Source organism: Podarcis melisellensis, assembly GCF_964234715.1.
Source record: "Podarcis melisellensis genome assembly, chromosome: 16".
Classification (NCBI taxonomy): domain Eukaryota; kingdom Metazoa; phylum Chordata; class Lepidosauria; order Squamata; family Lacertidae; genus Podarcis; species Podarcis melisellensis.
Window position 1 is genome coordinate 37,324,206 of NC_138533.1, and position 27,238 is coordinate 37,351,443.

General features: G+C 47.3%; 1 protein-coding gene across 1 annotated transcript; it reads left to right on the forward strand.

Moving 5' to 3' along the window:
- The first annotated feature begins 4,660 nt into the window (after nt 1–4,660).
- On the forward strand, nt 4,661–25,359 carry MORN3 (MORN repeat containing 3). The gene is made up of 6 exons (XM_081893499.1): nt 4,661–4,806; nt 6,117–6,272; nt 11,207–11,364; nt 12,910–13,069; nt 22,678–22,862; nt 25,023–25,359. The coding sequence occupies exons 2-6, from the start codon at nt 6,128–6,130 to the stop codon at nt 25,116–25,118; spliced, it is 744 nt and encodes a 247-aa protein (XP_081749625.1). The 5' UTR covers nt 4,661–4,806; nt 6,117–6,127; the 3' UTR covers nt 25,119–25,359.
- Nucleotides 25,360–27,238: the final 1,879 nt, after the last annotated feature.

Consider the following 27,238-nt stretch of genomic DNA (forward strand, 5'->3'; position numbering starts at 1 on the left):
CACCTGGTGGAAAGAGAAAAAGAACGAAGGGTTTGGTAACCCTTCCTCCCAAGGCATGTAACCTAGCTAAGCCTGACAGGACAGCTTACTCTGTGGTCTTAACCCATTCAACTTTAATTAGACTTAAGCATGTTGATTATATGAGGCTAGATACTGTATATCCCAGAAAAGCTTCCTGGAATAAAACAGTTTTATTCAGACACCTGGAAGTTAGCAGGTATGGGTCACTTTCAACCCTTTCCAGGCAGGGTTCTTACCTTGCATGGAGTCACATTTTTGCTCCAAATATGTTTTTTGCCATCTCTGTTTGCAGCTGTTCCATTAAACTGCTGGCTCTGCTGCTGCATTTCCCCATCAAACCGCTGTTCTATTTTGTCAAATCACTGGCTCTGTTTTTCCATCATCAACTCCACCTGTTTGCTATTGCTATTCCTTCCTCCATTTCACTTCAGACACACAACACTCAGAGGTCCTCCTGCAGGAAACGTGAATCCCACTTCTAACACCAGTGTTGCACACCAACCCAATCTCCTAGTGGTAAGATATTCCAGGGGTTCCAGGTGCTTACCAAGAGCCTGGTTTCCTGGGACTGAAAGTCAGCAGAGACTGTGGTGTCTTTAGGGTAATATTGTGTGTGTGTGTGTGTGTGTGTGTGTGTGTGTGTGTGTATAGGGATGCAGGTGGCGCTGTGTTCTAAACCACTGAGCCTCTGGGGCTTGCCGATCAGATGATCGGCGGTTCAAATCACCGCGATGGGGTGAGCTCCCGTTGCTCGGTCCCAACTCCTGCCAACCTAGCAGTTCGAAAGTGCAAATAGATAAATAGGTACCACTCTGGCGGGAAGGTCAAACGGCGTTTCTGTGTGCTGCTCTGGTTTTGGTGTTCCGTTGCGCCAGAAGAGGCTTAGTTATTCTGGCCACATGACCCAGAAAAACTGTCTGTGGACAAACGTCTACTCCTTCGGCCTGTAATGCGAGGTGAGCGCTGCAACCCCAGAGTCGTTTGCGACTGGACGTAACGTCAGGGGTCCTTTACCTTTTTATGTATGTATGTATGTGCGTGCATGTACACACACACAACTGAGCCAAGAATGAGGTGCTCACAGCATTAACACTCCAAAAGGTCTCACTTCTCCCTTAGTCAGTCTTAGATTCCAGCAGAAATCAAGCATGGGTCTGTGTCCAGCTTTGCAGATTGCTTTCTTGCTGCTCACATCACACACCACAACTCTAGCTCTTGTATTCCTAACTACCAGCCGGGGATGGGGAAGGGCCCACCCATTTGCCCCGTGGCATCAAGCAACTTCTTTGGTTATGCCAATCATGGCCCTTATATGGCTGGCTAATTGTTTTACAATTCCCTAGATGACGGCACTGGTTTGGTGAGCTTGGTCTTGTACCTTAGACTCAGAGGCATTATGCAGACTGACACACCTCTCCCCCCAAAACTGCAACAATATAAAATAAGCAGTTTATTATTTTGAGTGTGCCTGTGTGTGTAAATGGATAATGATACATTATTTATAAATTTTGTTAAATAACATAAAATAATAAATGCTGACATGTTCTAACTTCTTTTTAGCTTGTTGCTGATATTGTTTCTAAAATGATTCAAATTGTTTTTAACTGTTTTTAATGATAGTTTTAATATTTATTGTAAATTGCTTAGCGGCTTTGCTACAGTCAACATACATACATACATCATTTTATTTTTATGCTTCCTTCCACAGTTAAAACCATGCTCAAGGTGACTTACAACATGGGGGAAAATACACAATTCAAAACACATAAACAATAAATAAAGCATCAAAAAGTACACAACCAAATTGAACAATTTCCACATCATAATAAGAAACATACAAAATAAATATATAAAAAATAATATCAATACAGCAACAACCCCCCAACAACACCTCCTAAGCACCCCAAGAATCAAGTAGTATACAGTATAAATTTTATTCAGTTGTTTCTTGACGCTAAACGTATTTCTGCAGAAAACAAACAAACCAAACCCAGAAAAAAGCCGAATTCCAGTGTGAGGAGGGGCAGTGGGCTACTGTGTCGATTCCTCCCCACACTTTAGCTGCATCTGCGTCGCTCCCCAAAAGAGAGGCAGTTCCCTGTGAACAGATTCCGATGGATTTGACCAACTTCTATTCATCAGACAGTCCTCAGGAGGGCAGGGCACCCTCGGAGTCAGTCTCTGGGCTTTCTCTCCTGCAGAGGCTTGCCCGTGTTGCCATGGCTACCTCTGCCACATTGCAAGCTGATGTGACCAGCCTGCTCTCCAATGCCAACCCCACAACCGTCCTCAGTTGCTTTTGGGCAGCGCTTCTGGTTTCCCAGGACAGTCCAGACCTAGAGCGGTGGATCTGAGGTCAGTCTTTAATTGTGTTAAATTCTGCAAGGGGAAGAGAGAGGAAACCTGGTCTCCTATTTGAAGGGTCCCAGAAGACACCTCTGTGGGAATGTTTCCTGCAGGACTTGTGGGGGGGTGAGTGTGAGCAGGGATAGGCAAATCTGTCCGTTTTGGTTTCTCTTGCCCAGTTTCTCATTGTACCAAACTTAAATTCATTTCCCTGCACTTCCAAATCTGTTTCTGGGTGCTTGTTCTTTTTTAAAAAAATCCTCTAGAAAATTCATCAGCATCTTAGCGTGAATTTCCCATAATATGCACCATTCTTTCCCCTAATACAGTGCACTTTGTATGTTATTTCTATGGCTACATGCATGGTTATGCTCAAGTTGCCCCGGTTTGTGCATTTTCCTATGCATGATTTTTGCATTGCAGAATTCAGAGAAGCGTGAATTTCCGACAATATCTGTGTTTCAGTTTGCATGTTGTGTGAAACTAAATAGAATCGAACTTCTCCCCCAACCCCATGAGCAAGGAGCCCCCTTAGCTAGACAGATCTGGAGTTTGGCTGCTTTAAAGTGTATATGAGACGGCATTTGATTATGAGGCCATGTGTGCTTAAAATTTAGGATCAGAATGAATTTTAGTATATGTAGGTTTTGATCTTGGCATTGCCCCAGGTGACTTTGGGAAGGGATTCAGTTGCAAACTACACGTAAATTCAGCAATGTGAGTTTGTGGGAGGTGGAGTAAATCTATATTGATGGAAGATAAGTCTATCAGTGCCTACTAACAACACTGGCTCTAAAATGGGATCAGACACGTTCCCAGACGACGATGGCTTGATGAGTGACTATTTGCTATGACAATTATATATCTAGGTTTTGAGGCAGTCTACCTCTGGTGGCCAGTTGCCACTGAATTGGCCTTCCACCTTCCTGTTTGTGGGCTGCCTGGTCTCTGAGGACGTAAGATGCTAGGAGGAACAGCGCCCCCTTGGGCTCTGGAGCCAACCATAACCCAAGCGAATGGAAGCAGAACCAAAACACATTCAAAATGCTTTGGGCACACTACCTCAGCATCACGTGGCACAGTTAATTAAGTACATTACCAATCAGCTTTCCTTGACCTGATGCCTTCCCATCGGCCTCAGCCAGGACAGCTGTTGCAACCCAGAACATCTGGAGGGCGTCAGGTTGGCAAAGGCTGATATAGATAAGAATCAGTATTTCAAATCACAACTTGGGTGTTTTAACAAAAATAAAAATTGATTGGCAATTATATTTTGTTTTTGTTTTGCAACCGGAAAAACAAAGCATTTGTCTCTATTACAGGCCAAAGTCTGCAGATGTTCATCTATATAATTCTATAGAGAGTTTCCAGCATTGAATTCATTCTACCATGGGTGAGTATTTGAGTAGAGGAAGCATATCAAGGGGGGGAGAAGGAGGAGGAGGACATTAGATACAGGTGTACAGGTGAGGGGACGGAGAGGATCACAATCCGTAATCCATCTCCCTGCTCATCTTCTTAACGCCAGAAGAACAATGGTTCAGGCGGATTAAATGCAGTGCCAAACGCAGAGCTTCATTCTCACCTTTAAACCAGGGATGAGGAACCTGAGGCCCTCCAGATGTTGTTGGACTACAACTTCCACCATCCCCATGTTGGCCATGCTGATGGGAGTTGAAGACAAACAACATCTGGAGGGCCACAAGTTCCCTATCGCAGCTTGAACCATCACCAGCCCTGTGGAGGGGCAGCCCAGGTGGGCCCACTGTAATCCAGTGGCAGATGCTGCAGTCCCATGCGCACGTTCTAGAGAGTAAGGCCACGTCCACACCAAACATGGACCTTTCTATGGTGGCTTCCCATTTGTGGAATGCTCTCCCCAGAGGGCTGGCCCTTTCCAGGGGCATCTTTATGGCTACTGTAGGATACAAGATGCTAGATTATTACTATTCTATATTTCTTTTTACCCCGCCTTTTTCCCTGATGGGACTGAATGAGTCTTTGGTCTGATTCAGCTGCAGGGCTCTTCTGGTCTTAGGAATTGCTAAGAGGCTCATTCTTCAGGGTTCAGCTTCTTTGGGGCCTCTAACTGTTTAATCTACACACAACTTCATGGTTTGGCAGCCCCTGAGTCTTGCACCCTGTTCCACCGCTGGCTAACAAAATACACAGAGCAGAGACCAAGAGGGAAAAGGCTGAATTGGCAAGATCTCCTGGGCAATTGGTGCCTCACAATATGGACACCCTTACCCTTGACGTCACCCGTGATGTCACCGTGACCTTATAAAGTCTGGGCAAAATAGCTTAGCCAAAGGATGATTCAAGGAACAGAGGCAGGTCCCCAGGTGGAAGAGGCAGTGGACCAGCAGGGCTGTCCGAGAGAATAACATCAATGTGAACTTCCACCTGCTATCTGGCCATAGGAATAGGACTATTAAGGTAACTCATTTATTGTTTGAAAAATGCATATACCACAATTGAAATGTGTTTCCAAGGTGGCTCATGTGAGGTAGGGGCGAGGTCATTGTTAGCTCTTATTTAATATATGGCAGGGTTACCTGCTTTGTAGGCCCAGAACAAGAGGCTGTTTACTGAAGAACAAGTTAACAAACAAATCCATAGGAAAAGGAAAGTACGGTAACTACCAGAGCAAGCTGAAAGGGTAGAGACTCGGCTCCAACTCATAGTAAAGGGAGATAATGTTTAGGTCTATCATGTCCCATTACTACAATAATCTATTGCACAGAATAGGTTCTTTAAAAGCTGCCTTATACTCATCTAGCCAGAGCCGGCCCTACCATTAGGCTGCCTCAGGCAGCTGGTTTTATGGTTCACAAAAGGGCAGCACATTGTTAGTGGAAGAAGCACTTGTAGGATTTTCTGCCTTGGGTGCAAACTTAACTTGAATGGCTTTGGACACTGTGTGCCTTGAATTGGCGCCTGTGTGTGTGTGATTTGTTGCTTCCCTTCAGATGCAGCCCTTATCCTGCATCTACCTCAGGATTGTCTACACTGACCAGTAGCAACTCCCCAGAGTTTCAGGAAGGGGGGTGATTTCATGCAAATCAGGTGCATTTCATGCAAATCAGATTTCATGCAAATCAGGTGCATTTCATGCAAATCAGATTTCATGCAAATCAGGTGCATTACCACCTGGGTGCAGTGACACAGGAAACAGGTGTGACGTCGTCGTATCCTTAAAATAGTCACACCTAGTATTTTCCACAATAAGGCATAGGTTTACTCTGACAGTAGAATTTGCAAGGAGAGAGAGAGATTTAAAGTTGTCTGGAATGTATACTTTCTGCCTTGGAAACCTTGCCCTCCAGTCCTAAATGTGTGTGCCTGCTGATGGATGTTGGGTGATGGAAGGGAACTCTGCACATGCTCAGAGGTGCTTTTCTTCTGACAAGATTTAAAGCATTTCTCGGGCGCACGCAGGGAAATAATATGTTTCCTGTGAACCTGCAGTCAATCAGCTCGCTCTCTTCATTGCTCTAACTGTCCAACTTCTTAATTCCATTTTTTATAACTTGGTTGCTGTGCAGTTATTGTTGCTTTAATTTTCCCTTTTATTACCTTTGCTTGTTTATGAGAAGCTCCACTCTCAGATCAGCAACCAGATGACGCAGGTGATAAAAACACTGCTTGTAAAAAAGGAAAGTCATCCTGCAGAACCCATGGCTACGGAAACTGTCTCTCTAATTATATTTCAGATATCCCTAAGTTTTTTATTTGTCCCCTTCCAGGCAAGGAAAATATGCCCATTGTTAAGTATCCCAGGACAGTTGACCCTCTTTGGTATGAATGGGATAGGAAGGCCCAGAAATGCGGATTAAGGCACACCGTTTACGCGGTCAATGGCGATCGGTACACTGGCGAATGGCTGGACAACCTAAAACACGGTAAGGACAATCCAGAGCAAGAATAATAGAATATAGAATCATAGAATCATAGAGTTGGAAGAGACCACAAGGGCCATGGAGTCCAACCCCCTGCCAAGCAGGAAACACCATCAGAGCACTCCTGACATATGGTTGTCAAGCCTCTGCTTAAAGACCTTCAAAGAAGGAGACTCCACCACACTCCTTGGCAGCAAATTCCACTGCCGAACAGCTCTTACTGTCAGGAAGTTCTTCCTAATGTTTAGGTGGAATCTTCTTTCTTGTAGTTTGGATCCATTGCTCCGTGTCCGCTTCTCTGGAGCAGCAGAAAACAACCTTTCTCCCTCCTCTATGTGACATCCTTTTGCAGGATATTCCAGGCAAAAAAACCAGCAGCCTGGAGAGGCCCAGCGATTCCCTCAAATAAAAAAGTCTACAGTTTGTCTGAGACTGCATGTAAGAGGACTTAATTAGCATCCACACAAACTATTTCAGGAGGCTGCAAGGGCAGCTGGGAGAAAAACAGCACAAGGCTGTTCCTCCATATTTCGCAAACGTAAAAACTAGCCTCAAGTTGGATCCCTCTCCAATGTATGTTGAGGCAAGCAGGTCCCTTGTGAGCAGGGGCGGAGGAAGGGGTGTGTGGTGTGGGTGGGCAGCCCCGGGTGCCACCACTGAGGGGGTGACAAACTGTTGGGTGGCACTTACTGCGGGGCCTTGCAGCGTGCCCGAGCCATGCGACTGTCCTGGGAGCGACGGGGTGGCTTGGGCACCCGCAGGCTCCGCGTTGCCCCAAACGGTCCGCCTAATGTCTCCCCCCTCAGCTGTAGGGCGGCTGAGTGGGAGGAGGCAGGCAGACCCCTCGGAGGCCCCACGGAGTGTCCGGCCCCGGCCCTGGGCACAGGCGCCTCCCCAGGCGCCCGATCAGCTTGTTCCACTGCTGCTTGGGAGAAGAGATGTAAAGAGATCAACCTTTAAATGAGTAAAGCCAGAGCATGAAAACTGCCCCCCTCACCTGCAATCGGCTATTCACAACAGGTAAATTGCTTATGGAAAAGAGGATCTGATTAACTGCCATGGTGAATAATAATAATAATTTATTATTTATACACCACCCATCTGGCTGGGCTTCCCCAGCCACTCTGGGCAACTTCCAACAAAATACAGTGGTACCTCAGTAACAGACACTTCAGGTTACACACTCCGTTAACCCAGAAATAGTACCCTGGGTTAAGAACTTTGCTTCAGGATGAGAACAGAAATCGTACTCCGGTGGCGCAGCAGCAGCAGGAGGCGGCCCCATTAGCTAAAGTGGTGCTTCAGGTTAAGAACAGTTTCAGGTTAAGGAGCCAGAGTCTAGTACAAAAAGGGTATTACAATTGATTCATGAGTTTGGTTGGGTGGCGGGATTTAAACTTAACAAGCAGAAAACCAAAGTTTTGGGGAAAAAATTGACACCTTTAGAATCAGAAAGGTTTCAGAAAGAGACAGAGCTAAATGTGGTTAAAAAAGTAAGATACCTAGGGGTAAACATAACAGCGAAGAATATGAGTCTATTCAAGGATAACTATGAAAAGTGTTGGTCTGAAATTAAAAGGGATTTAGAAGTTTGGTCAAGATTGAAACTTTCCTTGTCAGGACGAATTGCTGCTGTAAAGATGAATGTATTGCCAAAAATGCTGTTTTTGTTTCAGACTTTACAGATTGTGGACAAAATGGAGTGTTTTGGGAGGTGGCAAAGAGATATCTCTAAATTTGTCTGGCAGGGCAAAAAGCCCAGAATCAAGTTTAAGATACTAACTGATGCTAAAGAAAGAGGGGGCTTTGCCCTGCCAGACTTAAAGTTGTATTATGAATCAGCAGCTTTCTGCTGGTTGAAAGACTGGCTGCTTCTTGAAAACACTGATGTTTTAGATTTGGAAGGATTTAACAATGCTTTTGGATGGCATGCATATTTGTGGTATGACAAGGTTAAAATTCATAAGGCTTTCAAGAACCATATTGTCAGGAAAGCAGTGTTTAATGTCTGGATAAAATATAAAGACTTATTGGAAAATAAGACCCCAAGGTGGTTATCACCAATGGAAGCCAAGGCCCCTAAAAGACTCAATATGGAGGCCAAATGGCCGAAATATTGGGAAATAATAGAAAAAGATGGAGATAACTGGAGGTTGCAGAGTTTGGAGAAATTAAAAGATAAAGTGCGAGATTGGTTACATTATGCTCAGATCAAAGAGGTTTTTAGGTTGGATAAAAAGATAGGATTCCAGGTGGAAAATTCAAAGTTGGAAACGGAATTGTTAGAACCTAAGACTAAGGTACTTTCAAGGATGTATAACTTGCTGCTAAAATGGAATACACACGATGAAACGGTCAAATCGGCTATGATAAAATGGGCACAGGACATTGGGTACAATATCATGTTTGCTGACTGGGAAAGGTTATGGACCACCGGTCTGAAATTCACGGCATGTAATGCCTTGAAAGAAAATATTATGAAAATGATATATAGGTGGTACATGACCCCAGTCAAGCTTGCAAAAATATACCATTTGTCTGATAATAAATGTTGGAAATGTAAAGAAACTGAAGGAACGTTCTTTCACCTCTGGTGCACCTGCCCTAGAGTTAAGGCTTTCTGGGAAATGATATATAACGAGTTGAAAAAGGTATTTAAATATACCTTTCCTAAGAAACCAGAGGCCTTTCTTTTAGGCATTGTCGGCCAGAGGGTGTTAAAGAAGGACCAAACATTCTTTATGTATGCAACAACAGCAGCAAGGATACTTGTCGCCAAACACTGGAAAACCCAAGATTTGCCCACACTGGAAGAATGGCAGATGCAACTGATAGACTATATGGAACTAGCAGAAATGACTGGCAGAATCCGAGACCTGGGAGAAGAGGCTGTGGAGGAGGACTGGAAGAAATTTAAGGACTATCTACAAAAATATTGTAAATTGTATGAATGTTAAGAAAGATGTAAGATTACTAACAATATGGCACCAATAAGCTGGTTAAAAGGAATATGAAGATAAATGAAAGTACAAGAAAAGATAAATTTTGGATAAATGTTATGTTAAAATTAGCCTTTAAGGTTTGGGTTAAATTATCTAAAATTAGGGATATAATATTGGGAAATTATAATATTAGAATTGAAACAAGGTAATAATTTGCTAGGTAAAGCCTGAAAATTCGGAACGCAGGAATAAGAGTTGTGAGGAAGTCCAAAGGAGTCAAGAAAATGTGGATACTGAAAAATTATATGTTATTTGGTTTGTTATTTCTATTGTATTAAGAAAATCTTTAATAAATATTTATTTTTAAAAAAGAACAGTTTCAGGATAAGAACGGACCTCTGGAACGAACTAAGTACTTAACCCGAGGTTCCACTGTATTAAAATACAGTAATGCATCAAACATTAAAAGCTTTCCTAGCTGCTGAGAGACCTAGCAGGGAGTCATCAGTCTTTTTAGCTCTGAGCAAGTGCTGTAGGTGCCACCCCCACAAGCAACATCTCTTCCCTCTCGCTTGCCTCACTCCCCTTTCCTGACAGAGAGGCAAAGGAACATAAACGCTTGTGCGCGCACACTTTGCTTTCCCAAGGGATAGATGTAAACAGAGCAATAGAATCGATCTGACCCCTGAAGAGCACATAGAACAGAAAGAGGAAGTGTGGAAGAGAGACACTCTTCCAACTTCTTCCTTCAGCACTAGGTAACTTTTCAAGAGAGAAAAAGCTACCTTCAACCACCTTGAGGCCAAGAGGGCAGCAAGATAGGCTCAAAAGCTTAGCAGGTGTCAGGGCAGCGGCTCTCTCTTTTTTTCCTCTGGACCACACTTTCAGAATAAAAATTTACTCGTGCCACACCAATCTTTTTATTGATAAGATATACCATGGAAAACAAAAAGAAACAACTCCTAGCAGTGCTAGGAGTGCACAGAGCACAACTGCGTTATAAAATGATCACGAGACACCCAGAAAATATAAAACATGAATCATTCCCAAAATACAATTATAAACGAGCCTCTTACATACATACCTTAAATATGTGCACAAACTCAATGAGAGGTGTAAGTTTGCCATATCACTTGCTGATCTCGCTCTCGTTTTGAAAAGATATCTGTCCATATTCTGCAAATAAATAAAATAACAAGTTGATACTGTACTATGCGACACTGAAATTCTTGAATGTTCATTTGCTTGTCCTGGAATCTTCCAGCCACACTTGCCACCCTCTCCTGCCACACCAGTGCCCATGCATTGCTCCCTTTGAGAACCACGGTGTCAGGCGAAGAAGACCTCAAGGGCGCCATCACACCCCTGGGACACTGCGATGGTGAACCCTTTTCTATGTCCAGAACAGTACAGTGGTACCTCGGGTTACGTACTTAATTCGTTCCGGAGGTCTGTTCTTAACCTGAAACTGTTCTTAACCTGAAGCACCACTTTAGCTAATGGGGCCTCCCGCTGCTGCTGCGCCACCGGAGCACGATTTCTGTTCTCATCCTGAAGCAAAGTTCTTAACCCAAGGTACTATTTCCATGTTAGCGGAGTCTGTAACCTGAAGCGTCTGTAACCTGAAGCGTCTGTAACCCGAGGTACCACTGTACAGTACAGGGCGGTGCCTTTGTAAATCATTTTTCTTTCTCTTTTTACAATCAAGCGGCATATAAATTTTATGAAATGAATGAACGAACGAACGAACGAATGAATAAATAAATATCATGCAGCAATGTTGAGGACAACGTCCTCTGTAGTTGGGCGATATGGGCTCACAGGAGACTTCCATGGATTTGCTTCATGCACTTCTCTCAGAACTAGAGAACTATTCATTTGTCTAGTTTGGAAACGATTGGCTCAAGTAAATTAAGACCATAATGCACGGGCAGTTTTATTGGTCACGAGAGAAAGTCTGTGCCACCAGTTCCTGCCTTTTGTCCCCATGGCCAGGCAAGGGCACACAGACATGGAAGAGGACAGGGGCCATCTACAGCGGAGACTGGAAATTTGGAAAACGGGATGGATATGGGACATACAGCCTCCCTGATCCCATCACAAAAGACTACAAGAAAGTGTACTCGGGTTGGTGGAAGAATGACAAAATGTGGGTAAGTCGTGCTCTTTTGCAATGGCGGATGCGAATGTATGCCTTTAAAAGTGAGCTGAGGGCCAGAGTCTGATCAGCATTAATATCAGAAATAAGGGGGGGAGGTGGAATTGCCAAAGCTCTGAGCTGCTGCATTCTGCATTCCTGTTACAATAGACTCTTGCTGAAATTCACTTGTTCCTTTTTCTGAGGTGAACATTTAAAGCACTGCTGCCTCCACGCTTCAAATGGTGTGTGCGCACTGCGTCATGTGATGGATTATGTGGGGCGCGGCTTAACAACGTCCCCCAATATTTTATTTAAGTTGGCACACCCGCTTTTAATTCCAGGAGCCTCATGGGTTCCTTAATTCTGTTCCCGTCTCTGAGTGACAGGAAGAGGGCAAGCCATGAGGGGAGTGAACACAGCCAGGTACCTCTGCATACTTTGTCCTCACACTTTGGGAGGTGGTGTGGAATCAGCCCAGAAAGTAGGGGTGGAGGAGAAATTCATAGAATCATAGATGGAAGGCACCCCAAGTTCATCTAGTCCAACCCTCAGCAATGCTGGAATCTCAACTAAAGCATCCTTGACAGACGACCATCCAACCTCTGCTGGAAAACCTCCCAGGAAGGAGAGTCCAACATCTTCTGAGGGAGCCCACTTTGCTGCTGAATGGCTCTTACCATCGGAAAGTTCTTCCTGGTGTTTAGTCAGAATCTCCTTTCATGTAACTTGAAGCCTTTGGTTTCGGTCCTAGCCTCTGGAACAGGGCAGCCATTTAGATATAATAATAATAATAATAATAATAATAATAATAATAATAATAATAATAATAATAATAATTTTATTTATATCCCACCCTCCCCAGCCAAAGCCAGGCTCAGGGCAGCCAACAACAATAAAATAGTACAACATTCTATGTGAAGAAGGCCATCCTATCTCCTCTCAGCCTCCTCTTTTCCAGGCTAAACAGACCCAGCTCCTTCAACCGCTCCTCATGAGACTTGATTTCCAGGCCCCTGATCACCCTCCTCTGCATACGTTCCATCTTGTCAATGTCCTCCTTCAATTGTGGTGCTCAGAAATTCAAACCATTTTGGATTTAAAGGTGAACCCAGCTAATTTGCACTTTCCAAAACAATTTGTTGAACCACAATACAGGCGTCCTTCAAAATCTGCACTTCCCCTAATGTTGCAGTGTTCTGGCTTCTGGGATAACTGTGCAGCCTGCATTCACTCCATAAGACGCACACACATTTCCCCTTACTTTTTAGGAGGGAAAAAGTGAGTCTTATAGAGCAAAAAATACAGTACTTGTGTGCGTAAAGATGTGTCTATTGGTGAGTTTTATGAGGACATTAAAAAAAAAAACTACAAAGTTGGCACGGAGAAATGAGAAGCTGAGAGAAAACAAAAATTGACAGATTTGTCCTGCTTCCAGAAGTGGGGCGGGGAGCAAATCAAATGGGCATCAGCAACAAGTATTGACTTTTAAAGAAAGTTAAACATTTTAAAGAGAAAGCTTGCTGTTGTGATCATCCACATGAATATCTTTTGATTTTAGGGATACGGAATAAAATTTTACTCAGATATGGAGTATTACGAAGGGGAATGGGCCGTTGGGAAGAGAAGCGGCTGGGGCCGGATGTACTACAAGGACGGCTCCATCTATGAAGGCCAGTGGTCTGAGGACAAGCCAAGCGGGCAAGGCATGTTCCGCTTGAGTAAGTACCTCCCTGCTGAGTCCATGATGCTTGAGAGGTCTGGTCCTCTATGCCTTTGGGCAGTGGTTAGAACGGGTCCCAGCCCTTCCCACCCCCCAGAACAGAAGTTGGGGCACATTAAGGCTGGCCAGATGGTCCCACCACCGACATTCTCAGCTCTCTTTGCTCAGATAGACTGCTGCTGCCGCTGCTGCTCAAAAGGTGGCCTGCGCAATGAAAGCAATACAACGGCTTGTTGCTCTCTGTGCCACATATCTCCATTTACCCTGCCTCAGCTCACACCAGTAGTCTTTTGAAGACTTAATGGGTTTTAGTGGTTTCAAGAACAGGGCCCCTGCACACAGAAGCAAAAATCACATAAGTTGGGAGCACCCTGGAGGATGCGCAGAAAAGGGGGGGCGATGGCTGTGCTACCCCACACATCAGTGTAAAAAACAACCACAACCCTGCTGAGCCCCCATTCTCTTTGGGGCTTCCTCCACCCTCACTGACACCCTCTTCAGGCTATGGGGAAATTTATGTTTACGTTTCCTGTCCCCTTGTGTATATGCAGTCACACGTGTGTTCATCAAATGTCAGTGGCAGGGAGACACCCGTAAAACCCAAACTCTCCTTGCCATGCCATTCTGGCTAAGGCTCTGATGGGAGAACGTTTCCAGTCTGGGAGCCACACTACCCCCTTTTGGGTGGCATCCTGAGGGTCACAGGGCAAAGTGGGCAGAGCGACAAATGTAGGTTTTCACCTTTGCACAGTAGGCCAGTTTCTCTTTTTTTTTTTTTTTAAATAATTTTTATTAAGATTTTCCAAATTAAAACAAATAACATCCAATTCATAAACTTTTTTCCAATATCCAGGACTTCCCCTCCCCACCCCCTCTTGTGTTCCAAATCTTCCAAAAAGACAATAAAATTCAACAAATTCTTATTCCCAAAATACACTCATCCTCATTAACTTAATTTATCCAAATTTCCATCCCCTAAGGTCGATCTATTCCCTTCCACGAGTTCCCCCCTTTCAAATATAATACTAATCATAATAAAATAAAAACAAATAATAGTTTTACAACCTTTGGATTCCAAATTTCCCTCCCCTCGTTCCCTGTTGCATTCCTCCTATCCCTCCACTTCTAACCTCTTCCTGAGGATCCCACATTTCAATAAATCCACATCCCTCTGGTCCTTTACCGGCCTTTTTAAATTGCACGTGTCCAATCATAAAAGGGGTCTATCAATAAAAAGGGGGCCCATTTCTTCTATCCAGATTTTTATAACCAGGAGTAAAAACCCCAAATTTATATCCATAAGCTTGTCAAATCTGGATATCCCAAATGTTCCCACCCCAATTCTGTCCTATTCTTATTATTTCCTTGTTCTTGCCAGTCCAATCTTAAAAGGAGTCTGTCAAAAAAGGGGCCCATTTCCTCTATCCAGACTTTTATAACCAGGAGTAATAACTCCAAATTTATATCCCTAAGCTTGTCAAATCTGGATATCCCAAATGTTCCCACCCCAGTTCTGTCCCATTCTTGTTGTTTCCTTGTTCTTGTCAGTCCAGTCTTAGGAGGAGTCTATCAAAAAGGGGCCTGTTATGTACTGAGTCGAATAGGATCCAAACTGCAGCAGTCTGATTGGTCCTAGCCCATTGTGTAAATAATGTATATAAAGCAGATACTCTGAGGGGACATTCATTCATTCCTCCTCACCACTATGAGCTGAATAAAGAGCATGAAATCACTTTGCGACTCTGAGTATATTTCACTGGCGACGAAGGTGGGATCCCGCTGAGCTGACTGCCACACACAGCACCGCAGCACCGCCACCTGCCGCACCGCTGCCTCGCACCGTGTATCCAGGCTTCAGCTCCGGGACCCAAGGAACCCAGAATGGCAACTGACAGCAGCTTCTCACCATTCAACCCAGCATCTGGAGACTGGGAAGCGTACGCCTCCCGTTTCACCTTCCTCCTAGAAGCCAAAGGGATCACCGATGAAGAAGACGCCAAGAAGAGGGCAATATTCTTCAGCGTCTGCGGAGAGGAGACGTTTGAAATCGCCCGGGCTCTCCTTGCACCTGAAGACGTCGCCACTGTTCCATACAAAACCATAATGGAACAGCTGAAGGGGCACTTTTCGCCACAGCCCTCAGTGGTGGCTCGTCGAAATGCCTTCTACGCAAAGCGGCAAGCCCCTGGGGAAACCATAACTGGGTTTGTGACCTCTCTCCGCCAAGCTGCCCGGTTCTGCAACTTCTCAGAGCTGGAGAACATGCTTTGTGACCGCCTCGTCGGTGGCCTGAAGGATGAGAAGCTGCAACGACGCCTCTACGCTAAGAAGAGCCTAACTTTCCAGATCGCTCTGGAGGAGGCCCTGGCAACGGAAGCTGCCGAGAGGTCGACGCAAGAGGCACGGCCCAGCCAGCCGTCCCAACCGAGGGTCCACCACGAAGACCTCACCAACAACTCAGGGTCCGACAGGGAGGAGGTGCACCGAGTACAGCAGCGCACTCAAGCAGCCCACATACCACAGCTGCCTCGACGAGAAGGAGGGAACTGTGCAAGCTGTGGAGAAAGTCACGAGAGGAGGACCTGTCGTTTCCGCAACGCAGAGTGCAGGCAGTGCAGAAAATTGGGACACATCGCCCGGGTGTGTCGGGCTCGGCCCACCCGGCACCAGGCATCAGATGACCAATCCAGGAGCCCCAGGTCCCGGGGCCCAACGCACCAAGGCAACTCAACGGAGCTCACGGACTTCCAGGTATACCAGTTGCCCCACCCCAACGTAGAGAAAATTTATGTAGAGGTACGGATAGAGGGGGCCCCATGCCGCATGGAGCTCGACACGGGTTCAACTCTATCCATAATCTCGGCAAGGACCTTAAGGAAACTGTGCCCTACTGGGGGTCCCAAACTCAGACCGGCCCCATTCACCCTCCGGGACTTCCAGAAACGTAAGGTCCCCACAATGGGGGTGGGGACCTTCAGGGTGCAATACCGAGGGCGGACGCGGCAACTGGACTTGCTTGTGGTCAAGGGCCCCTACATTAGCTTACTGGGATTGGCATGGTTTGGACCACTGGGGCTAGCCATCACCGGGGTGAACCACATGAGCTTACAAGTGGATGTGGACGCCATATGCAAGGAATTTCCGGGGGTTTTCGATGGGAAATTGGGACAGTATACGGGCCCCCCCATTGCTCTACAGCTTGACCCTGCAGTACGACCGGTCAGGCTCAAGGCCCGCCGGGTCCCGTTCGCCCTGAAACCCCGTATAGATGAGGAATTGGACCGACTCGTGGAGCAAGGAGTGCTGGAGCCGGTGCCTAATGCCCCCTGGGAAACCCCAATCGTCACACCCGTCAAGCCTAATGGTTCGGTCCGCATCTGCGCAGACTACAAATGTACCATAAACAAGGCCCTCACGGCCCATGCATACCCAGTGCCAGTGGTCAGCCATGTCCTTGCCACCCTGGCTGGGTCGAAAATTTTTGGCAAGCTGGACTTGGCCCAAGCATATCAACAGCTGCCAGTAGATGAGGCTACAGCAGAGGCACAGACGATTGTGACGCACAGAGGAGCGTTCAGGGTAAAGCGGCTGCAATTCGGGGTCAGCGTGGCACCAGGCATATTCCAGAATCTAATGGACTCTCTCCTTAAAGGGATTCCTGGTGTCACCCCCTTCTTCGATGATGTGTTGATTGCCGGGCCCACACCCGAGGAGTTTGAGGACCGCCTCCGCACCGTTCTGCACCGTTTCCAGACGGCGGGTCTCAAGGTGAAGCGGGAAAAATGTCTACTAGGAGTGCCTCAGGTGGACTTTCTGGGATTTATGGTGGATGCAGAAGGGGTCCACCCAACTGGGGACAAGGTACGGGCCATTTGTGATGCTCCAGCGCCCAAGAACAAGACTGAACTTCAGGCCTTCTTGGGACTATTGAACTTTTACCATTCCTTCCTTCCCCACAAGGCGGCGGTAGCGGAGCCCCTACACAGACTCCTGGACAAGCGGGCTCCTTGGGTGTGGGGCCAGCGCCAGGAGGCCGCATTCCAGGCAGTCAAGGACTTGCTTGTCTCAAACTCGGTCTTGGCACACTTCGACGAGAGGCTGCCAGTTGTGCTAGCATGCGACGCCTCACCCTATGGCATTGGCGCTGTCCTGGGACACCAACTCCCGGATGGAAGAGAGGTACCGGTAGCATACTTTTCCCAGACACTCAACGAAACCGAGCGGAACTACTCGCAAATCGACAAGGAGGGTCTGGCAATCGTGAAGGGAGTAAAAAAATTCCATGATTTCTTGTACGGGCGGCCCTTCACCATGGTGACTGACCACAAGCCGTTGCTTGGCTTGTTTGCCCCCGAAAAGCAGACCCCCCAAGTGATGTCTCCTCGCGTCCTCAGGTGGTCAATTTTCCTTGCCAGCTACCAGTATGCACTGATTCACCGCCCTGGAAAGGCGATGGGCCATGCAGACGCCCTCAGCAGGCTACCACTACCGGAAACAGGCCCCGACCCAGCACCTGCACAAGAGGTTATGAGCCTGGAGCTGCTTCCCGACCGCCCCATTCAGGCACAAGAAGTTGCACACCATTCGAAGAAAGATAGGGTCATCTCCCGGGTCCTGGACTGGGTGTGGAGGGGATGGCCCAGCAGCAGCCCCGGGCCAGAATTCGCCAGCTACACAACCCGCAAACATGAACTGTCAGCCCACAAGGGGTGCCTGTTATGGGGAAGCAGGGTCGTTGTTCCCCAGCCCCTCCGCAAAAGGGTCCTCACAGCCCTACACGAGACGCACCCAGGGGTAGTAAGAATGAAGGCCCTTGCCAGGAGTTACGTGTGGTGGCCGGGGATCGACGGAGAGATAGAGGCCTGGGTCAAACACTGCCAGGCCTGCCAAGAATCCCGCCCAGATCCCCCAAGGGCCCCAGTCCAGTCATGGGAGTCTGCCCGAGCACCATGGTCACGCCTGCATGTGGACTTCGCTGGCCCCTTTCAGGGGAAAACATTCTTCATAGTGGTGGACTCCTACACCAAATGGCTGGAAGTCGCACTGGTACCGTCTACTTCTACGTCCGCAGCCATCCGGGTACTACGCCGGCTGTTTGCAACCCACGGGCTCCCTGACACTCTCGTCTCAGACAACGGGACTGCATTTACGTCAGGAGAATTTCAAACCTTCACAGTGCAGAATGCCATCCGCCACATCCGTTCGGCGCCATTCCACCCGGCCACCAATGGCCAAGCAGAACGCATGGTGCGGACCACCAAGGACACCCTTCGCCGCATGACGCAAGGGGATTGGGAGTACCGCCTTGCCACATTCCTTCTAGCACAGCACAGCACCCCCAGCTCAACGACTGGCCGGAGCCCCGCTGAACTACTAATGGGTCGGCGCCTTGCAATCAGATTGGACCGCCTTCACCCCGATAGAGCTCAGAATGAGGTAGTGGTGGGGGAAGGCAGGAACCCCCGGACCTTCATGGCCCAGGACCCAGTGTACGCAAAGAATTTTGGGGCAGGCCCTGCATGGGTACCCGCCACAGTCACCAGGGTCACTGGCCCCGTGTCATACGAGGTGCTAACAGATGGGGGGCAATGCTGGCGCCGCCACTGCGACCAGATACGGCGACGATTCCCGGGAGAAAACCAGGAGGAGGAGGACAGGTCAGAGGAGTCCCAAGGGAACAGTGGGGCAGTGAGGCCCATAGAGCAGCAGGGGCAAGCAGGAGAGGCAGAATCAGTAAATACAGAGAGGACCCGTGAGGCCGAAAGGACACCGGAACCAGAACCACGACTGAGCGAGCCGGTTGCGCCAGACCTAACAGCCCCATCACAGCCAGCATCCGTGGAACACGAGCCAGAACCTGAACCCCGGACCAGGGAACACCACAGGCCGCAACGCACACGTAGGCCGCCAGCGTACCTTGAGGACTATGAATGCGACCTCCCGGGCAGGACTGGAACTTAGAGGGGAGGGGTGTTATGTACTGAGTCGAATAGGATCCAAACTGCAGCAGTCTGATTGGTCCTAGCCCATTGTGTAAATAATGTATATAAAGCAGATACTCTGAGGGGACATTCATTCATTCCTCCTCACCACTATGAGCTGAATAAAGAGCATGAAATCACTTTGCGACTCTGAGTATATTTCAGGGCCCATTTCTTCTATCCAGATTTTTGTAACCAGGAGTAAAAACTCCAAATTTATAACCATAAGCTTGTCAAATCTGGATATCCCAAATGTTCCCACCCCAACTCTGTCCCATTCTTGTTGCTTCCTTGTTCTTGTCAATCATTCTCTTCCTTTTTACTTCCCTGTTCCCTCACAGAAATGTTCTTTTTCCAAAAGCTTCTAGTGTCTCTACAGAGGCTTGTTGTTCAAAAGCAGAACATTGCGTCATGTTCCTTTCAGTTTTGAACAGATAGATCCATTGTTCCCGGTAGGGTGAAACCCTCTGTAGACAAAATAATGCTCCATTTCTGCAGTTTCCCAGGAGATTAAAAGTTCCCTTCAACTGTTCATGTTTCCCGTCGAAAACACATGCAATATCCCTCAGCTCCTCTAGATGGATTACAGTAACAATGTTCCCTTCCGGATCACGTCCACCAGTCCAAGTAACTTGTAAATCCTTATTTGAAACAATTTATCTTCAATTTGTAGCAAATGTAGCCGGCAAAGTCCTCATAACAAAGTCTCAGTTTTATTATTCCGTTTTGACAGCTCTTGACAGCTGTCAAAACCTCCGTTTCTCTTCTCCAGGCACTTTCACGGATCGCTCCAGGGGTTCGGGGGGGGGTTGCTTTTTGATACAAATTCCACTTTTCTCCTCCAGCTCAATCTTATAATTTTCCCTCGCGAAGTTGTTAGTTCAGCAAGATAAGGTTCCACTCGATCTTAGTTATCCAATCCTTTGTTTTGACTCTTCTACAATTTAGGGGGGGGCTGACTTCCTTTTTTCCACCTCCCCCGTTCGCTCCCAATTTTTTAAAAAATTTAGCTCTCTTTTTAGTCCATATTCCAATTACTCACGGGTTCTTCTTTTAGGTCCAAATTTTCAATAGAAGAAGTCAGCGCTCTCCGCCGGATGGCTCGCGGCTGCGCTCGGCAGGGATAGCAGAGGACTCAAAGCACCACGCTCCTCCCCGGCACCCGATCCACAGCCTTTAAAAAGGCTCTTCACGAGTCGGGAGGGCGCTAACGGTGCCAGCCGAGTCTCCATGTCCACGGCCTCCGTGGCCGTGGTTTTTACGGGTCCCCGCATCGCCGGTGCGGTAGGACCCAGCCCCTGCCGAGCAGGCTCCCTCCGGAGCTCGGAGGGAGCCCGCCATTCGGCGATGGCGCCGACCCGGAAGTCCAGTAGGCCAGTTTCTCCAGCCAGTGGCGTAGCATGGGGGGTGCAGGGGGGCCCGGCCGCACCGGGCGCAACATCTGGGGGTTAGGGGGCTCAAATCCACGGGTTAGGGGGCGCAAATCCATGGGTTAGGGGGTGCAAATTACTTGCCTTTGCCCCGGGTGCTGACAACCCACGCTATGCCACTGTCTCCAGCTGCTCTTCCGTCCAGGGAGGCCGGAGTTCATGGATGTATTCCAGCCAGGCAAAAAGGTTTGGGGCCAGTGAGGGGGCAAGGCCTGGGGAGAATCCCAAGGGCAAGAGATCAAGGCCTGGAGAAGCGCATTGGTCTCCTGGGCCAGAGGTTGCAAGCCCTGCGCTACCGCCTTGAAAGCATGCCGTGCTTGGCTGAGCCAAGGTGGTGCTGGGGTTAGCAGGCTGGACTAATTAGAGCCATCAAGACCTGGGGTCAAATCCCACTAAGTCATAACAAAGGTAGCTTGGGAACTCTGAGTCGATTGCTCCTTCTCATCCTAACCCCGTCTCTCAGGGTTGATGTGCAGGTAAAACGTGGGACAGACCCATATATGCTTTACTGACCTCCTGAGAGGAAAGGGAGGAATAAAATGTCCTTAAAAATTATTATTGTGCCATGCTGAGCAATCACATAATTTACTGCTGTTTTAATAGCTGACAGTATGTTTACACGAACTGTTAAAGCAACAGTTTGGTAGTCCTGCCCAGGTTATGCCGAGGGCAGGTACACTTAATTACACGGCTGTCCAGGATCTGTTTGTATCTAACTTCCAGCATCAGGAAATTGCTGAGATTTAGAGTCTTGGTGGTTATCTAGAAATGTCTTTAGTTTCTAAAAGGACAGGTAATGACTGTGACTTGACAGATTTCAAGAGGATTCAGACCTGATATCACTTTACCTGAAGGTGACACTTCCTCAGCAGAGGTGCAAATTCACTTTGCATGTTCTCAGAGGTGCTCTTGTTGTAATATCACCTATTCCAAAACTGAGGCAAGGCATTGAAAAGAAGATTATGGGGTTAAAATTAATACCTGCTGGGATGTTCTGGGTGTTAAGGATATGATGGATTTTAAATCACCACTGCCACCACCACCAATTGAATAATTGGTCCTCCAGAGACATTGCCCAATTGATCATGAACTGGCTGGATTTTTCCTAAGGTTAAAATTAGCTAATTAATAGATTATTATTTTCCTGTGCCTGCGGGTTTAATATAGTCAGCTCTGTAACTGGAAATTTTGCAAGGCAGGGGGTAAATGCGCCTTCTGTTAGGTTCGCGATGGACAACCATCCAAGATCAAATAGCTGGTACTGGCTTCTTGCCCAGAAAGGGTAAACTGAAACGTAGGATTCATGCAGTTTTGCTGGCTCCTCCCTTTCTTGCAAAAGGATTTAAGAGAGTTAGCCACCGCATCCAAACTGTGAAGGGCACAGCTTGGTGGGTGGGGCCCTTGCGACGGACATGTGCTGCCCCATTGATGGAATTCCTTCCCCACATAAATTTGCCTGGCACCCACATGAATATATTTTCGGTACCAGGCAAATGCTTTTCTTTCTCCACTCTTAATGTTTTCATAAGCTGTCTTGGAAGCATCACCAAAGAGCAGTATATGAATCTTTCTGGATAAGCAAAGAGGGAGGGAGCTCCTGCTCTCCAGTCTCTTCTCAGAACTGCCCCATCCAGAATTCCACCATACCTAGGAGCTTGTGAGCAAAAGGACTTCTCTGCAATCTGAGTTGCCTCCTGACCATTGAGTCAGAAGCAGGTTCTGTTCTGTCCATTTCAGCGGGGTATTTACTTCCAAGAAAAAAGCACACAAAGAACACAGGCCGACAGGGCCCTGTTTCGATGTATTCACCTTCATCAACTGATTTTTAAAGGGTTGTGTAAGTTTGAAGACTTTTGAATAAATATATCCTGTTATTTTCTACGTTTCTCAGGGATATCAACGTGTATCTTGAGCTTCTCTGTGCGTTTTCAATTTGAAAGCCAGGCACGAAGTGCTTCAGGGGCAAAGTCTACAGCCACAATGACCTGCCCCAGTATGTGTGTGTGTGGGGGGGGCAAACTAGACCATGATAGAACCATTTGTTAGGAGATGCTGCAGGGCCTTGTGAAAACACAAGCCAGCTTCTCTCTCTCTCTCTCTCTCTCTCTCTCTCTCTCTCTCTCTCTCACTGTGTGTGTGTGTGTGTGTGTGTTTAAAAAGCATCAATCCCACAAAAATCTCTGTGTCGCTTGCAGAAAATGAAAACCGTTATGAAGGCTCCTGGAAGGACGGGAAGAGACACGGTCCAGGGAAGTTCATCTACTTGGACACGGGGCAACTTTATGAAGGCTACTGGGTGGCCGACATTCCCCGCTGCGGAACCATGATTGATTTTGGCCGCGACGAAGCCCCTGCACCAACTCAGTATCCCATCCCAAAGGTAATCTCTAGGTTACAGGCTCCCCGCAGGCCCAAAGGCCAGAATGCGCGTACGGGTGGGTTCCACCGTCTCTTCCTCCAAGCCAACACCTGAGCAGAGGGAAGAGCAATTTCCGTCTCTGCTCCAGCTACCCCAGGACTTGCCCACCTCAGCTCCTTTGGCCTCTTAAGCATGGAGAGTGCAAATAGCTGGATGTGGGGAAGCTTTTATGATGAAGGGCAGTGGACCCACAGGAAAGTCAGCTGATGGTGGGAGCCAAAAGTAGGTTGGGTCAGAAGCAAAGTGGATGGGAGTCTGCAGGCAGGTAGGGCAGGATGACCCAAAGGGAGAAGAGAAGCAGCTTTTTCTAAACAAACTAATTGTCTTTTCCAGTCTATTGATTTTTTAAAAAACAAACAAAGATCAGAATCTGATGCTTATTCGTGTAATAATCTTATGTAAATCACTTTGTGAGGCAGTATATAAGTGCTGTAAATGAATGAAGGAATGAAGAGGGGAAAGACCCATCCATTAGTTTCTATGGCAACAGAACTCACTTTTTGAAGGTGCGAATGGCGGATACTTAGCTGTGAGCACCTAAGGCCGCTACCTTAACAAAAGAACTGGGCTGTCCAGTGCAGCAAGCGTCCTCCTATAGATTCTAGCCTCCTATAGATTCTAGCCAAGAAACCCTGCAACAATCTATATGTGTGTGTGAAAGACAGGGAGGGTGTGTTGTAACCCTGTGTGGTTTACCGTATGTGTTTATGTTAGTAACCATGGGGTGAGGTGGGGGAATAGAGGAGTGTGCATTTGTTTCTCCTTTTGCCGGGTGTGTGGGTGTGGGTGGGTATTTTATTGCTATTTTGCCACACCCGCTTTTGCTCTGCAAACCATTGCCGTGCAGCTCCCAGAAGGTGGCCAGTTTTCAGTCTGGCCTTGTGGCTGAAACTGATTCCCCATCCCTGGAATGGGGCTTAAAAGGCTATGTGGGGAGCTGGAATGTTGCCAGTTCAAGTACTGGCCAGGAGGACTTCCATAGGCTAGCCCCTCTTTCTCCCCCTGGCATTTCCCACCCTCATTCTGTTTGAAGAGCAGTAAGAGGACTGTCCTGTATTTGGAGTTATCCTCCGTTTGAAGGGTTGCTCAGTCTGAGTCCAGTTTAAAGGCAGCAAGTACTATGGAGCCCTAGGGACGCAGGTGGCGCTGTGGGTTAAAGCCTCAGCACCTAGGACTTGCCGATCGAAAGGTCGGCGGTTCGAATCCCTGCGGCGGGGTGCACTCCCGCTGCTCGGTCCCAGCGCCTGCCAACCTAGCAGTTTGAAAGCACCTCCGGGTGCAAGTAGATAAATAGGGACTGCTTACCAGCAGGAAGGTAAACGGCGTTTCCGTGTGCGGCTCTGGCTCGCCAGAGCAGCGATGTCACGCTGGCCATGTGACCCGGAAGTGTCTTCGGACAGCGCTGGCCCCCGGCCTCTTAAGTGAGATGGGCGCACAACCCCAGAGTCTGTCAAGACTGGCCCGTACGGGCAGGGGTACCTTTACCTTTACCTTTACTATGGAGCCCCAGGGTCCCATCATCAGAGAGCAGACTGGCCCGCCTCTCCCAGCCACAGCCTTCCCCACTATGCAGAAAGGCATTGCCATTTCTATTTAGAGTGCAGTAATTATTTTATTTGTGGCCTAATTATTTTATTTTATTTGTTTTGTTTTGTTTTGTTTTGTTTCAGTAGTAATTATTTTTTTACTGTGGTCTAAACCACAGATCCTAGGGCTTGCTGATCAGAAGGTCAGTGGTTCAAATCCCCACGACGGGCTGAGCTCCTGTTGCTCAGTCCCAGCTCCTGCCAACCTAGCAGTTCGAAAGCACGTTGGGAAGGTAAACGGCATTTCTGTGTGCTGCTCTGGTTCGCCAGAAGCGGCTTAGTCATGCTGGCCACATGACCCGGAAGCTGTACACCGGCTCCCTCAGCCAATGAAGTGAGATGAGCACCACAACCCCAGAGTCGTCCGCGACTGGACTTAACAGTCAGGGGTCCCTTTACCTAATTATTTCTAAATTGGCATCTGTATATTTAAATTAGCATATGAAAATTTTATGCAAATCTGTCTCCTTTTTGTTTGTTTTTTTGGCACTGTATTAAATTGCAAAAAACCCCACAAAACCCATGTTTCTTTCAGGTTGAACTAGCGGACCCAGAGGGTGTGTTGGAAAATGCTATTGTGTTGCTAGAAAATGCTGAAGAAGCGAATTCTCAGCCTCAGAAGGAACGATGACGGCTGACAATCCTGCCCTCCAAAGCTGGGGTTCCTTCCCGTTGAAGGCTGAGCAGCAATGTACAAAGAGTTCTTTCCCAAGAGATTCCCAAGTATTCCCATTGTGATCCCTTCTCTGTTCCTGGTTATCCAAGAGCCCCTTTGCTCACTAGTTTAGCAGCTGCAGCAACACAGAGGGAAGAGGGACATGGTAGAGACCTTGTGAGTTCAAAAATACAAGATACCACACATTTCTTTGCAAGTTGCTTACTCTGGGTTCTTGAAGCAGTGACTTGCCCTTTGCACCTCCCTGATGTTCGTGGCACACACCTCAGATGGCAGGTGCTGAGGGGTGGAGAGGGGCTTGAACACCTCCAAGGAAGGAGGGTCTATAATTCCTTCCTGAATGAAGCTCTGGCACAAGCTGGGGATACAAAGCAAAGGGAAGATTTGGGGTGATGACTGCAATTCTCTCCTCTTCCTAAATTCAGAAAAGCTTCTGTCTATTTTGAACCACCTTTTTGTACCATCAAGGAGAGAGACTTTGAAACGGAGGATAAATATGATTGACACTGTAGCCTGGAACCCACCACAGCAGGGAGGTGGGGTGGGGGTGGCAAAGAGAGTGACAGCCACAAAAGGCACAAATTGTGTTGTCAAGGAGTCTAAAAGAGTCCCTGATAGATTCTCTCCATCATGATGGCTTCTTATTTCAAGACTCTCTAAAATACACATTTTGAACCAAAGCTATTCATAGTATCACATTCTCCCTTCTCCAAGTAAGGAAACCTTCACAGAAAAGGAAGAAGGAAAAAGAGAGAGAAATCTTCGGAAGCCAATGATGTATCTTCATTAGAAGCAAATGAACTTGCTTACCGTATTTTTCACTCTATAGGACGCACCTGACCATAGGACGCACGTTGCTTTAGAGGGGGAGAACAAGAAAAAAAAATCTCCCCTCTCTGCTCAGCACCCCTTCAGCAAAGCGGCAGGAGAAACAGAGCCCATTTCTCCTCCCGCTTCGCTGAAGGGGCGCTGCGCAGCTCTCCCTCTCTGCTGAAGCCGGGAGAGTCTTGCTCTCCCGGCTTCAGCAAAAGGAACCCAAAGCCTTCGGAGCGCAGCACGAGTTCCTGCTGTGCTCCAAAGGCTTCAGGCGGCTATCCCTGAAGCCTGGAGAGTGAGAGGCGTCGGTGTGCACCGATCCCTCTCGTTCTCCAGGCTTCAGCGAAAGGAACGTGTAGCCTCCGGAGCGCGGAGGGAGTGCTCCCTCTGCACTTTGGAGGCTTCGCGTTGCTTTCACTGAAGCCAAGGAGCCCGCATTCGCTCCATAGGACGCACACACATTTCCCCTTAATTTTTGGAGAGGAAAAGTGCATCCTATAGAGCGAAAAATATGGTAATTTGCTAGTGTGCAGGTTGACACAAAGCAACAGATACAGCTGTAGGCTCCATCGGAACGGTTCTGGCACCAGCAAGAAAGCTTCCCCAAGCCACTGCTGTTAGCACAATGTTAGCAAGAGAATTTCCCCCCAACCTGGTGCCCCCCCATATGTTTTGGACTACAGCTCCCCTCAGCCCAACACCAGGAGGGGCACAGACCCCTCCCCCTTGGTCAACAACATACCCACTGCTAACCTAAAATGTCAAATGGAGCCATAATACACACACCTGTCTTTTCGTGTGAGGATGTTGCTATTTTAAAAAAGTTTTATTTATCGTTTTCAATTTTACAAAATTTGAACATTAACATTTACCAAATCACAAACCATACATCTAACATCAACTTCCTTCCCACCCCCCTTCCATGGTTCGTTTTAATTACCTTTTACTGCTGCATATTGTGGTTATTCCATATCCCCCCCCCCATTTTATCTCAATCTCCTTTATAATGCTGAATTTACTCTAATCTTGCTAACATCCTGATTTGTTTACAATAGTTTTTTTAAATATTTAAAATTTTTTCCCATCTTCCTTAAAAGCTTTTTCTTCCTGGTCTCTTATTCTGCTAGTTAAACTAGCCATTGCTGCAAATTATTCTGAAGGGGTCACATAACTCCATACCCTTGAGCATCTCTCTGATGAAAATAGGAACATCCTAAGGAAAAGCGGGACATTCCAGGATCAAATCAGAAACTGGGATG

Bases quoted from the DNA above. Each gene is read 5' to 3' on its own strand.
- MORN3 (XM_081893499.1), top strand. From the start codon at position 6,128: ATGCCCATTGTTAAGTATCCCAGGACAGTTGACCCTCTTTGGTATGAA. The intron at 13,070-22,677 runs GTAAGTACCTCC...TGTCGCTTGCAG, and splicing joins GCAAGGCATGTTCCGCTTGA to AAAATGAAAACCGTTATGAA. The intron at 22,863-25,022 runs GTAATCTCTAGG...TGTTTCTTTCAG, and splicing joins CTCAGTATCCCATCCCAAAG to GTTGAACTAGCGGACCCAGA.